The sequence below is a fragment of the Buteo buteo genome, chromosome 5, assembly GCF_964188355.1.
Source record: "Buteo buteo chromosome 5, bButBut1.hap1.1, whole genome shotgun sequence".
Taxonomy (NCBI): domain Eukaryota; kingdom Metazoa; phylum Chordata; class Aves; order Accipitriformes; family Accipitridae; genus Buteo; species Buteo buteo.
The window spans coordinates 882,115-897,309 of NC_134175.1; the positions used below are offsets into that span (position 1 = coordinate 882,115).

General features: G+C 54.7%; 1 protein-coding gene across 10 annotated transcripts in view; it reads left to right on the forward strand.

Moving 5' to 3' along the window:
* The window catches only part of CHD5 (chromodomain helicase DNA binding protein 5), a 31,959-nt gene that overhangs the window by 2,918 nt on the left and 13,846 nt on the right, over positions 1-15,195 (forward strand). For 5 of the 10 annotated variants that reach the window (XR_012650294.1, XM_075027094.1, XM_075027099.1 and 2 more), the window contains exons 3-16: positions 2,419-2,598; positions 3,455-3,573; positions 4,137-4,375; positions 5,715-5,839; positions 7,613-7,736; positions 9,677-9,843; positions 9,928-10,146; positions 10,987-11,196; positions 11,290-11,501; positions 12,981-13,112; positions 13,687-13,795; positions 14,094-14,285; positions 14,371-14,571; positions 14,968-15,105. Coding sequence is in view for 9 of the 10 variants with exons in the window: in XM_075027094.1 (XP_074883195.1) it covers positions 2,419-2,598; positions 3,455-3,573; positions 4,137-4,375; positions 5,715-5,839; positions 7,613-7,736; positions 9,677-9,843; positions 9,928-10,146; positions 10,987-11,196; positions 11,290-11,501; positions 12,981-13,112; positions 13,687-13,795; positions 14,094-14,285; positions 14,371-14,571; positions 14,968-15,105 (2,367 nt within the window). In the remaining variant the exon portion in view is untranslated. Of the gene's footprint in view, positions 1-2,418; positions 2,599-3,454; positions 3,574-4,136; positions 4,376-5,714; positions 5,840-7,612; positions 7,737-9,404; positions 9,479-9,676; positions 9,844-9,927; positions 10,147-10,986; positions 11,197-11,289; positions 11,502-12,980; positions 13,113-13,686; positions 13,796-14,093; positions 14,286-14,370; positions 14,572-14,967; positions 15,106-15,195 lie in introns of those variants that run through there. The other 5 variants (XM_075027097.1, XM_075027100.1, XM_075027101.1 and 2 more) reach the window with 5 other exon arrangements.

Sequence of the window (15,195 nt, forward strand, 5' to 3'; positions counted from 1 at the left end):
TCTTCCATCGTTGGACACATTTTTTTTCCTATGCTGCCTTGCTCGGGGTGGGGAGAAAATAAGGCTGAACGTGGACTGCACTTGTTTTTGAATTAAGGCCTTGTGTGGGCAGTCTTAACCAGCCTTGGTTCTGCCTGTGGGAGACTGTTCCTTCGTCCATCAAAGCCAAGGGGAAGCTGGTGCTGTAGGTGTTGGTAGGCACCAAGCAGCACCCAGGCTGCGTTTTGGGATGAGGAGATAAAAGGCCGGGGGGCCCCTGAGCGAGGCTTCCTTTTCCTGAACTCCTCCAGAGTTTTGTAGGGTGAGTGGGCTTTCCCCCTGCTAGAGGAAGGTGGGAGGGAGGTGCAAGCCTCGGATGTGAGGCCAGTGCCTACGCCGTGACTGGCCGACACCCTGTAGCCCCCTGGTTTTGTCATTGGAGCGTGGGGCGGGAGGGCTGCCACGCCGCGCTTGTGCGGGAATTTGCCTGCACCAGCCGCAGTGGAACTCGCTCGGTTTGCGGTGACGCTGACGGAAGCCCTGGCGCAGGAGCCGGTGCTGCAAACCCCCGGAAAAATCTGCATAAAATAACCAGGCTGCGGTTGGAACCTCCGCGTATGGAGATGAAGGTCCTTGTCAGAGAAGGGAGCGGAGAGGGGGAATTTCAACCTGTGCTGCAGCAGTTACCATGGCAACCAATTATTCCGTGCCAAATTACAACTGTTTATAGCCCCTCTGAAGGAAAGGCTCGGTTTGTTCTGAGCCCACAAGCACCAGAACCCCTCCATGGCCGCCTGCGCCCCTCCGCAGCCACTGCCTTTGGCCGTTAACGATAAACTCCCGTTGCCGGGGCGGTGGCGCCGGGCGCTGTTCGCGGGGCAGCATCCCGCTGAGCCTTTGTGCTGCTTTGCACGCCGGCGTGAGGGCTCAGCCGTCCGGGTGGGACAGAGGGATGCCCTAACGCACACAAACCCTCTCAGGCTCTCTCGGGACCCGAGTGCTCCACCCGGCGTTCCTTAGGATGGCGATGTGGTTGCTGTCGGAGTTGCACAGCGGGTTACGGTCTCTCTCCCGGAAAGAAACCTAAATTCCCCCTGACCGTGCTCCACTCTAGCTATCTGCAGCTTGGTGTAGCCATCTGAGCCTGGTCCCTTCTGCGGGGAAGCAGAATGCATCCGTCAGCCATCCGTCAGTTGGCTCAGCTTGCTGCTGAAGCTGTGTGTGACCAAGTCTCTGCTGGAGATGGGAGGTTTCACGTGGCTGTCTGTCTCTGAAAGCGAGGGAATTCAGCCAGGCTCACCTCGCTTGCTCTGCTCTCCTGCCCCTTTCAAGACTCTCTGTGCATCCACCAGGACTGTTTTGCTCATGTGACAGCTGAAATCCTCCTGTAGTCACGCAGTTTGGCTGCAGCACATAGTGCCCAGCTGGGCAGAAAAAGAAAACAGCAACAAAGCAAAACCCTAGCGTGATACCTGTCCAGTGAGCTAAAAGATTGCATGTGACTAAAGAGATCTTCTCTTCGTTTCCTTTAGTTTCTTAGCCATTCACACGGTGATAGAAGAATGTGACTTTCTTTGTGTAAAGCCATAAGCAAACACAAGGTAGAAGGAGCATCATATGTTACCTGTGTTATAGCAATTAAAAACATTGCCTAAATGTTTCCCGTCTGAAAATTTAGGATCTTTTAGCAGAGCAGTTAGCTGCCTCTTAGAGGTGTTGCTTTTTGGTTTACTACACAGCTATTTTTAATGCGCACATTTGCTTACTTGGCTTGCTGTCTCCTGATTTTCTGTTTATACCGCTGCTCATCAGACTGGTTCCTGGACACTGTGGTATTGCAGCATCTGGGCACTTTCAGAGGAGCACGTTACAATATGGAGGTAGAGCAGGCATCCGTCTGCGCGGCTGTGGCTCAGCATTGCTTCTCTTGCACCCCTCGGTGAATGAGTCTTGAGGCAAAAGCGTGAAGGTTCCATTTCATATACTTTGGCCTAGACAAGCTTTTCCAAAGCACAGTTTTATCTGTATTGCACGACCTTCTCTTGTTTCCGGTGCTTCCGCAGAGTGTGGGTTGCCTTGCATGAGCAGGTGTGTTTGTAGTGCGCCTGGAGAGGAGAGAGGGACTGGCTCCGTTTACAGGTGGGGACTTGGGCCAGAAGGTTGGTTAGGGATCACAGAACTGCCCTGAAGAAACACCTCCAGATAAACCAAGGATTTCTTTCTGTCTATGTTTCCTGCAGTCAGGTGCTTCTCGCCATTCCCAAATCTGATTTTTGTGGTGTTTTCCCCCAGCCTTGCAGTGTAATGGCAGGATTATTTGAGGGAGGGGTGACTTTAGCTGGTGACAGCAGCTGCTTCATGCTGCCTGGGAGGGTTTGTGGGAGGAGAGCGGAGGCGGGGCAGGCCCTGCTCTTTCTCCACTGTCACTTTCCGTTTTAGGGGAGCAATGATGAAATGTCAGACAATGATGAGGGGATCGAGGAGAAGTCTGAGAGTGAAGGGAGTGACTATTCCCCCAACAAAAAGAAGAAGAAAAAACTGAAGGACAAGAAGGAGAAAAAGCCAAAACGGAAGAAGAAGGATGAAGAGGAGGATGACAACGAGGATGGAGTTCTAAAGGTACCGGATTCCTTTATCCTGAGCTGGTGCTAGAGCGTGAGACCGCAGGGTGTGGCCAGACCCTGCCAGGGCTCGAGTTACCTCGTTCAGTGTGAGAGGTGAGCCATGTTTTCTGGCCAGTCACCTTGTGCTGGTGGATAAGTTCCCTTTGTGTAAAGCAAGGCAGTGTAAGCAAGGTACTCTCTGGCGGGCTGACCAATTTAGCTACGCGGCAATGTGTGCTCACAACTCCTCCTGGTGCCTTTTGTGGTGATGAAGCCAGCGTATTTTCCTCTGAGGTTGGAGGCCTAGCCAGGTAGCTTGGACCTTCTGACAGGCGGCAGCTTCTCAGTCTGAGGCAGCTTGCCTTCTTGGATCGTCTGCCCGCATCCCGCCAGTAATAGGTTAGATTCATTGCATCTGTCCTCTGAACACGGGGGCAGGGAGTGGCAGAGCAGCTCGTGCTTAGACAAAGTGGCCTGGAGGTTTTATGAGAAGTCTGCCCTGAGTTTGGCAAGGAAGAGGTTGCAGGTGAACAACAGGGAGAGGAGAAACTGTGTTTCCCTGTTATTTATCTTGGCATGCAGAAGGAAATGGAGTTTCTCGGAGATGCGAAACCTGCCAAAGCTTTGCATTGTATTGCATGGTACAGGGAGCATTTGGACAGTGCCATGTTAATCTGCCTCTTGGAGTTGTGGGAAGCATTAGTTTATTAAGAAATTGTGCATGCTCTGTTTTGTAAATCACAGAAGCAAATCGCTGCGGGTCGCTGACTAGGGAGAGCATTTGATACAGAGCACGTGACAGACCCAGCCTTGTGCTGCTTGTCTGCAGAGCCGCGGTCGTTTATGTTAATGATGTCTCTCTAAATCTACAGGAGCCCAAGAGCTCAGCCCAGCTGATGGAAGAATGGGGCCTCGATGACGTAGATTACATCTTCTCAGAAGAAGATTATCATACTCTGACTAATTACAAGGCTTTCAGCCAGTTCCTCAGGTAGGAAACTGTAGGTCTGGAGTGGGCCTTGGGTGGTGGTTGAGGTTTAGGCTTTGCTCCATCAAGTGGGTGAAGCTGTGAAGTAAATTCTGCATCATGAGCTCCTGGTTGCTTCTCCCTGCCTGACCCTGTCCTCAGGACTCCATTTTAATTGCAGGATTGGCTGGAAAACAGCTGAAGTGTTTGTCCCTCCTCTCCCTCTCTCCAGACCCCCATTTGTGGTGTGTGCTTATTCGAAAAGTTTTGTGAGAAAAATTGAGTAACAATAATGAATTTTTGCTTGTACTGCAAGCCATTCAAAACACAACAGGTATTTCAGGGAAAGGTGGTCTCAGAGGAAGTTTTGGTGTGCCCCCTTTTTCCATGTTCTTTTTTAAGAAAGCTCTGGTTTCTGGTGCCTTTCCAGTGGAGCTGCTACCAGTGGGCCGCAGCAGCCTGCTGCTGTGAGGCATGCACCACTGGTGCATTTCTCGGGCTGAAGTACCAGTAGGTGACGAGCAGGAGTGGACGCACAGCAAAGCTTTTCTGTTAATGTGTGGTTTTCCCTTTCACCCACCTTGCAGGCCTCTGATCGCCAAGAAGAACCCCAAGATCCCCATGTCCAAGATGATGACCGTGCTTGGTGCCAAGTGGCGAGAGTTCAGTGCCAACAACCCATTCAAGGGCAGCTCAGCAGCAGCGGCAGCAGCGGCTGTTGCTGCAGCTGTGGAGACGGTCACCGTCGCTCCACCGCTTGCCGCCAGCCCACAGCAGTCTGCCTTGCCCACTGTCATCAGGAAGGCTAAGACCAAGGAGGGCAAGGGTAGGTGCCAACCGCGGTGGGCTGAGTGGAGGGGCTGCTCTCACCAGTAGCATATGGCCCACCTGTGGAGCTAGCCAGCCGCATCTTCAGGCTGGCAAAGGTGGCTAAGCATCTCCAGGCAGGAGGCATGCTGCAGCAAACTGGGGAGGCGAAGGTAGTGCCAGAGTTGTGTCTGCAGCTCCTGTTTCCCTTGCAGAAGTCCTAGAGGGGGCTGTGGTTTGTGAACCATGGCAATACACCCTGGCAGCCTCTGGACCTTCTGGACTTCCAGCAGTTTGTGGCAATTAATGCTCAACTTCATTCTTATATCTTCAATACGTGTTTGGGCCATGTGTTTCTGTGCCATCTTCTCTCCTGGGGGATTCAGTGGGGCTGTAAAGCCCTCTGGAAACCAGCAGTATCCTCAGAGTCCAGTGTCCAAGCTGAAGGGGATATGTAGGTTAGCAAGGCTAGGGCAGAGGTGCGTTGGCAGAGCAGGTGTGGTCTGGCCAGATGAACATGAGCCCTTTGGCAGTTGAGCTGGGTGCTTTGTCTCTGAGATAGCAAGGAGTTCAGTGGTGGAATGGCACTGACAGTAAGGCTGCAGCTCTTTTTCAGAATAAAGGATTTGTTCTCCTGGTAGGTGGGTGGACGGTGACTGTCTTCAAAGCCCACTTGCAAGGAGCGAGCCAACTGTATAAATCTACAGTAGCTCCTCTGGAAATAGTCTGACTTGTACTGAAAGGGCTCTCCTGCTGTAAACATTTTCCTGTTTCTGACAGCAGATTGATGCTGCTTTCCCCACACTTGGAAGGGGCTGTGTGAATTGCTGTAGAAGCTGGGCAGTAGCAGGAAAGGGAGGGATCTCCCTTTGTTGGCGCCATGTTCCTCCTCGGGAAGGTTGCTGTTCCACTTGTGCAGTTGTCAATTCCTGATGCCTCGAGAGGTTTTGAACAAGCGGCTCAGAGCTGGCAGCTGACCAAGAGTGCAGCTTGCAGCAGCCTTCCCGCGCAGCGGGCTCAGTGCAGCATTCCTGCCTCTCTGCGGCCGCCTCTTCTCCCCACCTTGCAGACCCCCAAGTCCTGGTTTGGTATTTGCAGCCCTGTGGTCTGTGGGCTGCGGTCCCTCTCCTGGATCCCAGGGCAGATGCTTTCCTCCCCCGATTCTTTGCAAGGGCTGGGTCTGGGCTTGCAGCCTTTTGCCCCGAAGCACGTGCTCTGTGGACGGTGTTAGCCACTGCCCTGCTCCCTGTGATCCCCAGTGCTCTCTCATCTTCCCTGTAAATCCTGGAGTTGGTGGGGGGCACTGTTTTGGGGGACAGGTCTTTGTAGAGTACCAAACAAATCTTCTGTTTCTCTAGGTCCAGGAGTGCGGAAGAAAATCAAGGGCTCCAAAGACGGGAAGAAAAAAGGGAAGGGGAAAAAGATGGCAGGCTTGAAATTCCGGTTTGGAGGAATCCCCAGCAAAAGGAAAAAGGGCTCCTCTGTAAGTGTGCGCCTCCATTTTCTGCATGGGGCCTTGGGTACAGGGGAGTGTGGCAGAGAAAAGACAGGACAAGCCCTCCCCTAGAAGCCTCCCTCGTGTAGGGGGTGTCACAGCCTTGTTCATGCCCCGCTGCGAGGCACCAGTCTCTGATCAGCATGTTCGTTCATCCCTTTGCTAGAGAGAGCTGTGTTCAGGCTTAGATTTGTAAAGATGTCATGTGTGGGCACAATTTCTGCTAAAATCGTATAACCACCTTTAATTCCAGTGGTGAGGTTGGTAATGCCATCATTTCAGATTTCATTTGCAAAGCAGTTCTTTGGGGCTTGCACTCCAGCTGAACCATACCTCTAAGAGAATTACCAAATGCTTTAATTATGTTAGCATAGCCTGCCACCGGGCATCTGTGATCCCGCAGTGTAGCCCAGGAGTACCAGAGATTCCCAGTAAGAGCGCGGCAACAGGGCGCCACTGCAGTTTGCGTGCTGTGCTCTTGTCAGCATACAAATACCAGGCATGTTTTAAAGACTAGCAGAGCATTCTGAAGCTTAAGTGTCTTAAATAAGTATTGAATAGGGGTGGAACTCTTGTAGGTCTTGATAATAGTATTGATCAAAATCCCGTTAGTTCACCCTTATTGGAGCTCACCGACTCTCTAGCTCTAGTTCACATAACACAACCTGTTTGTAAATAGCTTTGTGCGTCAGAGGCTGAAGCAAAAGGAGCAGTGCGAGGCAGCCACTCGCTGCTGCTGTTTTTCAATCACACATCACAAAAAATTCATCCCGTCTCTGGGTGCACCTAGATCTGTGCCTTTCTGAGAGTTATCGAGAGCTTGGGCTTGCTCCTGCAGCTGGAGTGCTAAGCACCTGATTAATAATGTGCAAATCGGGTATTTGCATGCATAAGTCTTCAGAATAAGAATTCAGATGTGTTCTGATGTTTTGATGCCATTGAATGCTGGGCCTGTATAACTCCTTGCACATTGTAAGGCAGGTCAAGCGTGAATGCCTACGTGCGTGCATGCAAATGGGCTGACACAAGCTGAAATGGGTGTCGAGAGAGAGGGAGCCAAGTTCTTCCAAGCAGTGGAGAAGGGGGCCCCTGACTGCACAGGACTGGGAGCAGGGGGTCATCCCCCCACGTGTCTCTGTTTCGGGTGTCTGCACCCAGGATGATGTTGTCACAGCAGTGGGCTCTTGCAGCTGGCTGACACCTGCGAGATGCTGAGCCCTTCCCAGCATGCTGGGCCGGCCGCACCATGCAATATCTCTGCACTCTGTGCTAGTGGGGATCGCAGGCTGCAGGGGAAACCCAGAGCCCACCTCTTGTCAAGGAGGCCGAGCAGGGACTTGACCGCTTGGTGACTGCACATTGATGGTGCTGTGAAGTGGACAAACTGTCCCTGTGCTGTGCTGAGCAGTGCAAGGTATTTGCCTTCAGGCTCTAGTGATAGTCCGGGTCTACGCTTATAGATTGCCTGGCTAGGACATTGATCTGATAGAGGAGATTTCTGCTTCCTAATGCCTTGTGACACCTATGAAGCCTGTCTGTCAGTGCCAGGAGCACACTCACCCTGCGCCATCCCTGCTGCTCTGGGTAGTCTATTCATGTGGAAAGGAGGGTACCCTGAGGAGCTCAGCCGCTGGGCGATGATCCCATGTGGGTTTATGTGGGTCTTTAGGGGTTTGTTCCGCTGCAGAGCAGTGTTCTTTGGGAGTGACCGCTGGGATGCCAGCGCTTGGACTGTGTGTGCTTTGGTTTTCCCCTCTGCAGAGCGAAGAGGAGGAACGGGAGGAATCCGACTTTGACAGTGCCAGCATCAACAGCTCCTCAGTGCGCTCCGAGTGCTCAGCTGGCCTGGGGAAGAGAGGGAAGAGGAGGAGAAAGAAAAAGAGGAGTAGGCCATCCTTTGTACTCTGTTCCTGTTCTGTTTGGATTGCCCTCTTCAGATGGTGCTTTCCTGGCCTTGGCAGCTCCAGGCCGTGTCTGGCGCTGGCTCAGTGGAAAGGATGTGCTTGAGCTTGCCTGTGTGTGTGGAGTGCGAGGAGCTTTCTTGGTGTCCAGGCCCTGCTGCTGGTGGGCTTGTGCCTGCGAGAAGGCAGCAAGTGGATCCCATCGCAGGGCGCTGGCTCACCCCCACAGTGCCGGTGGCGGCGGGGCAGCCTGGTGGCAGGGCTTTTCTGTCGAGCCACCATCACATTTCCCTCTGGGCATATCTCCAGCCGTCAGCCACCACCTGGGGCTCCTCTGCCCCCCAGCCAGCTCTGTTGCCACTCAGGGTTGCTTCGGGAGAGCCATGGTTGCGGTGCTGTGCTGTGCCGTGGCTCACAAAGCCCGCCTGCCCCCTCTTGCTGCCTGCTAACAGCCCCAGCCACCCAGGGCAGCTGAGCCCCCTGCCTGCCCCAGGACCCTGCCTGTGCTTTGGACACCGGGGTGCGTCACAGGCAGTGTGGGCAGCTGGCACCCTGCCTGCGCATGTGATCCTGCCAGGATTTGTCCTCTAGCAGCAAAATTCCAGAATTTATGGGGCGTCTAGGGAAGGTATTTTCTGAGGAGCAGCCCCTGGAGAAACACGGTTTGTGGCAAGCTCCCAGTGGAGCAGGGCAGCCTGCAGGCAAGAAAGCATTAAGACAAGGGACTTTTTGTCTGCGTGAGTTGTGCAGTCAGGCAGCGGGCAGGCAGTAGATCTGTGGTAGTGATGTAGGAAGGGAGGCACCCGAGCAGCGGTGGAAAGCATCTGTCGGGGTCTCCCAGAAGCTGCGTGGCCACGTTTGTGTGCGTATTACTTCATCCCTTCCCTCGCGGAGGGCTGTGGGTGGATTCTGCGTGACGGCACCTGCATCCCTGTGCTGCCGTTGAGAGCAGCCCCCCTGCGCTGAGCTGCCCCAAGCCCTGCTCTGGCTCCAAGTGCCGATGGGACTGCTGGGGCTCGGTGCTGCCCTGCCTGGCTTCCCATGCCATCTCTGCCTCCTGTGCAGCTGCAGGATGCGTGCTGCCTTTCTACCTTGCATCCTTGTTTGGGATGAGATGCTTCAGATGTAGGCGCATCCTTTGGCTTCTTAGCTTTGCTGATGGGTTTTTGCTTCCGAGAAATGGAAGGGCGGCTTCTGGGCTGGGGGACAGTTAGGGCATGATGCTGGCCAGCCTCCCCGTTGGTCGATGAGGCAGGGCTGGCTGGCTGGCTCCGTGTCTTGCGTGTGAAGGGCATCACTTCTCCTCCTGGCTTGTTGCTGTACGAGGCCCTCGTGCCAGAGCTAGGCAGCTCCTGCTGTGTGCTGGAGGAGCAGAAGGTTGGAGGTCCATGCCGGGAGTTTGTAGCAAAGCTGGGCATTGAGATGAGCCGTTCTGGTGCTTGCAAGGCCTTGTCCCTCCCTTCCTCTTCCCGTCAGTGCCGAGTTGAGAGAGCTCCTGCCTCTGCGCCAGTGAGCACCCAGGAAGAGCAGAGTAGTCCCAGGAGGAGGGGTCCTCCTCCTCGGCCCTGTCACCCTTGCATGGTGCGTTTGCAGTTGGTGGCGCTGGTACCTGGGGAGGTTTCTCTGACCGGCCTCCCTTGCAACCTCTCCAGGTTCTGGCATTCTCCATTGAGAGCCTGAAGGAACCAAAGGATGATACAGTGTGGAGAGAGAAAGAGAGACAGAGGTGAGATGATGCTGTGTGCAAAGATGAACTGTGGTGCTGAGGGACAGAGAGGTAGGGGGACGTAACAGGAGGGGTCTGAGGTGAAATGCTTTCCTTATTTCCTTAACTGTATCATAGAGGAGCAAGTGTCCCGTTCCCTCCCGGGAGAGCAGGCAGCTCTGCCGTCCCTCTGACTGTCCGCCTGTCCCTTGCTTGCAGTCGAAGAAGGGGATGGGTACGAGACAGACCACCAGGACTACTGCGAGGTGTGCCAGCAGGGAGGAGAGATCATCCTGTGTGACACCTGTCCTCGCGCCTACCACCTCGTCTGCCTGGACCCTGAGCTGGAGAAGGCCCCCGAGGGCAAGTGGAGCTGCCCCCACTGCGTGAGTGGGGTCGGGGCCCCGTGAGGGTGGGTGGGTGGGCGGGCGGTGGAAACCCTCGGCGTTACGCTGGCTGTGCTTCCCCAGGAGAAGGAGGGCATCCAGTGGGAGCCGAAAGAGGAGGAGGAGGAGGAAGAGGAAGGTGGCGAGGAGGAAGAGGACGACCATATGGAGTTCTGCCGGGTCTGTAAGGATGGAGGGGAGCTGCTGTGCTGCGACACGTGCCCATCCTCCTACCACCTCCACTGCCTGAACCCGCCGCTGCCAGAAATACCAAACGGTGAATGGCTCTGCCCTCGCTGTACAGTGAGTGTTACCAGCATTCCTCGCCCCGTCCCTGCTCCCGCACCCACCTGGCCCAGCCTGGGAGTGGGTTTCCCAGCCGCCACTGCCCCTCGTACCCTCTCCCTGTGCCTTGCCGCAGGGCCGGTGTCCTGCCCTCTGCCACAACCCCCCTCACTGGAGCAGCATCGCTGCCAGTCACGTGCACCTGAGGGCCCTGGACAGCTCTGCCGCCTGTGCAGTCTCCCCGTGGGGATTGCTGGCTGGCGGCTTCCCTGCTGGTTTTCAGATGGGATGTCAAGCCCTATTTGATGCATGGCCTGTGTGGAGGGGCCTTTCTTGCCTGGTGGCGATGCCTGTCCCCGCGGGGGATGCTGCGGCGTCACGGACATTTCTTGGGCACACCTGCGCCAGCCAGCCTCTGCCCGCCCCACGCAGCCTCACCGCCTCCTTTCTGTCCACCCCATTAGAAATAGCAAAGGCATAGCTCTGCCCGGGACCCGGGCAGCACTTTGCTTTCCCCTGGGGGTGGTGGTGCTGTCTGCGGGCTGAGATAGATGCAGGCAGGGGCTGGGACTGCTCAGGTCACCCGGTTTGCCATGCTTGGCTTCCCGCGGCTAGGGGTGAATCCACGGTCGCTCCCCGCCCTGGGCTTTCCCTCTGGCAGCAGCTTGCGATACAGGCTGTGCCAGCACGCTGCCCGGAGCTCTGGCCGTGCTCTCCCTGCCGTGCCTGGATGGCTGCCGTCCACTCGGCATTGCGAGACTCCTCCTGCCCTTCTAGGTCTGCCCTTCTCCCCGCGGCCCCTGACAGGGGCTCACCTTAAACTCTGTGCTCTTGCCTGTTTGCTTTTTTCATCCTCAGTGCCCTCCCTTGAAGGGCAAAGTCCAACGCATCCTGCACTGGGCCTGGAAGGAGCCACCGGCCACCCCGCTCCCACCTGTGCTGCCCACCCCGGACGCGGAGCTGGCCCTCCCCGCGCCAAAGGTGCTGGAGGGGATCCCAGAGCGCGAGTTTTTTGTGAAGTGGGCAGGCCTCTCCTACTGGCACTGCTCCTGGGTCAAGGAGCTGCAGGTGAGCCAGCGCGTTGTTGTCGTCATTGTGGGGCCCCTGCTGGGCCTGCTGCCCCACTGCCCGTGGACTCACCGGGGCTCCCTCCTGCTGCAGCTGGAGCTCTACCACACCGTGATGTACCGCAACTACCAACGGAAGAACGACATGGATGAGCCACCGGCCTTTGACTACGGCTCTGGGGACGAGGACAGCCAGAGGGAGAAGCGGAAGAACAAAGACCCGCAGTACGCCAAGATGGAGGAGCGGTTCTACCGTTACGGCATCAAGCCTGAGTGGATGATGATCCACCGCATCCTGAACCACAGGTGAGGAGCTGCGTGCTGGGGGGGTGCTTGAATGGGCACGTGCCAGGGTGCCTGAGCCCCTGGTAGTGCTGGTGCTGGGCGATGCCGTCGCAAGCCAGGGAGGGAAACGGCAAGGGTGAGCCATGCCGCGCTCCCTGGGACCCCCACAAGTTCTGCAGATAAAGGTTTGAGCAGCAGGTCTGTGCACTCTGTGGGTTTTCCCTTTGTGCACAGCTCTCACATGGACAGTTTATGTGGTTAGCTGAGCTGCTGGGACTGCCTGCTGTGGGATTTCTGTGCTTGGTTGAGTTCTCCCCCCCGGGACGGGAAGTTCTGGCCGTCCTTCTGCAAAGCCAAAATCTTGGGCTGGTGGAATTTCAGCTGCTGGCTTGTTTCAAGGTCTCTGTCGCCTTGGAGGCTTGCTCCCAAGGTGAAGCTAAGGCCTGGAGTGAATTGATGCCTGTCTTATTTTGTTTCCACTACCTTGCGCGTTAAAAATAGAGATAGTAAATTTTCCCAAAGGTGGATGCACAGGGTTGTTCCGCTCTTCCCAGACATATTGTTTGTTTCCCTGCTATGGCCTAATCATTCTGTAAATTTCTGCTGCAACCTGGTGATGAGTCTTGCTTCCATCAATGGTGCCCTGCGGCTGCTGCTCCTCTCCTAAACTTCTTTGGAACAGCAGCCCTTTTCCATGTAGGTCATTTGTTCCTCTTGGAAACCATGTGGCACCTCTGCACTCTTGGCAAAGGTGAGGCACCAGCAGGGATTTGTGTGGTACGCGTTGTTCCTGCTTACCTCCCGTGATGCTGCTAGGGACAGTGCCCGAGGAGAGGAGTTTGAGCAGGTGCCTGACTTCCTTTTGAAGCCTTGACATTTGCATTTCTTTTCTGTGGAAGAAATTTCCTGCATATGAAATGTGCTGTGCAGGTGGCTTTTTTACATCAAGTGGCTAGAGACACCTTTTTGTTGAATTTCTACGTTTCAAGTGGCAACTTGAAGTTTCAAGCAGTGACTCTGCTTGAAGAATGCTTGGCAGAAAATAAAGCAAGCTGCCTGGCTAATTTTCACGTGAGCTTTACGTTGTCTGCTAATAAGGCAAGGGTTTTTTCCTCTTAGGCATATAATCAGGCTCGGTAGTGTGTTTATTCATTTTTCAGTGTAAGCAAAACTTCATAGAGCAGTGAATGCTGCAGGAGAAAGAAGGGTGAACACTGGTATTCATCCAGTCCTGGTAAAACTCGAAAACGAGGTTGCCCAGTGGAATGGAAGAGGAGCCTTTAAAGCTCAATGATTTAACACATGCAGCAGATGAATAGGCATTTCTGCAGGAAAGCGTAGATACTTTCTTTCTGTTTTTCTACCTCTGTTTGAATGTCGTGGTCTGTAGGTAAAAGCAGAGGATGAAGCATCCAGGTTCGGGGAAGCAGGCTATGGCTAGCTGCTTCCCGGGAGTCAAGTGTCATTTCACTGACAGGCTTTTCATGCCCTGTGTTACAGCTTTGATAAAAAGGGAGACATCCATTACCTGATCAAGTGGAAAGACCTGCCCTATGACCAGTGCACCTGGGAGATCGACGAGATAGACATCCCGTACTATGAAAACCTCAAACTCCTCTACTGGAACCACAGGTACGAGCCAGCCAGGTGGTGGGACCGCAGCTGGGCTGCCACAGCCTGGGAGAGCCTGGCAGAGCTGGGGCAGCCTGTGCAGGCCTTGGGACGACTGGGAACTTGTAGGTGACCCCTTTGGAACATACTGGCACCACTCGCAGGGACCTCTCTTCAAAGACCAGTGGCCAAGTGCTTTCGGAAAGCTGGCTCTCCTGAAATGCCATTTCAGGGCTGCTGGGAAATCTAGCCTACCTGTTGTTTTCCAGCCTGTGCTCCCCTTCCCCTACGTTTATACTGCTGTAGTATTTGTGGTCTCACTGCACTTCAGGGCAGCTCTGTGGTGCTGCTGCCTGTATGTTTTGGGGGAAAACCACAGTACTCTGATGAGATTGCTATTCTGCATTCTGGAATGATGTGGCATGGACTGCTGGGAGGGGAAAGTTAACACTCCAGGAGTGCCCATGCTAACTGGGCCAGAAAAGCTCCCGTGGGGAAAAGGCAGTGGAGTTTGAGAGGCGGTTCTGTCCTTCGGCTTGGGGACTGGGAGAGGAATGCCCGTCTGCCTTTTCCTGATGCACACTGGCTGTTGCAGGGAGCTGATGCTGGGGGAGGACACGCGCCCTCTGAAGAAGCTGAACAAGAAAGGAAAAAAGCTGAAAGAGGAGAAGCTGGAAAAGCCTCCAGAAACGCCTCTCGTGGATGTGAGTAAGAACGGCAGGGGCAGCGCAATGGTGCGTGAGCTCAGAGACGGAGGTCTGTCTGGCCCCCCCCATCCTGTTGCCCTTTTCTCCTCTAGTTCCCTTGGGGACCCTGGTGTTTTTTTTTTCATTGAAAGCTCCGCAGTGGTTTTGCTGTGAGGAGCCTGAGGGCTGGGCTGGGGACTGTGTCTGCATCTCTTTTCAGGCTGTTCGGTGTCACAAGGCTAAAGAGGGATGTGCTTGGCCGCAGAGAAAGGAGGGGGAGTTGGTTCTCACTGCTTTGCGTCATGTCTCTTTTCAGCCTACGGTGAAGTTTGACAAGCAGCCGTGGTACATCGATGCCACGGGAGGCACGCTCCATCCTTACCAGCTCGAAGGGCTAAACTGGCTGAGATTTTCCTGGGCCCAAGGAACGGATACTATCCTGGCTGATGAGATGGGACTGGGGAAGACTGTGCAGACTATTGTGTTCTTGTATTCCCTGTACAAGGAGGTGAGTGGAGCATCCAGCGGTCCCCAAGGTGGCCGAGAGCTGCTCAGTACGGGAAGAACAGCTTGGACTTTGTCTCCCTGAGCAGGGCCACTCGAAAGGGCCGTATCTGGTCAGCGCCCCTCTCTCCACCATCATCAACTGGGAGCGCGAGTTTGAGATGTGGGCACCCGACTTCTACGTCGTGACCTACACGGGCGACAAAGAAAGCCGGTCGGTCATCCGGGAAAATGAATTTTCTTTTGAAGACAACGCCATCCGGAGTGGAAAGAAGGTCTTCCGGATGAAGGTGGGAGCTAAGTCTGTGCCCTACCTGGTAGCTTTAACCATCAGCTAGAAGGGGAGAGAGCAGAATTTGATCTGGAGGAGGAGGTTGGTTAGGTCCCTAATCAGCTGTTTTCCAAAGAGGGAAGCTGGCACAGTTGACAGATGCAGGAGATTTGTGATGAGCTTTAAAGATTTGTGCCAGACCGTTTTCTGTTTCTGTAGTCCCCTACGTGGTTCTAATGTTCAGATGCGTTTTCTGCTGGCACAACTCATGCCTCGGCCCTGCTGCCGGTGCTGTGCAGTGCAGTGCAGGCAGTCCCTCCTTTTCTCCTTGGGTCATGTACAGCAGCAGCAAAGGTGGAGGCTGTCCCGTTCCTTGCTCTCTTATTGTAGCTTTTCTCTCCCTCTGCTCCTCCAGAAGGAAGCGCAGATCAAATTCCATGTCCTGCTCACCTCCTACGAGCTGATCACTATTGACCAGGCGGTGCTGGGCTCCATCGAGTGGGCCTGTCTGGTGGTGGATGAAGCGCACAGGCTGAAGAACAACCAGTCCAAAGTAGGTACTAGATATTTGTCAGCAATTTTTGTGGTGTGGCTGGTGCCATAAAGATATGACACCCAAGCACTGGCGGTCTGCTGCTCCGTG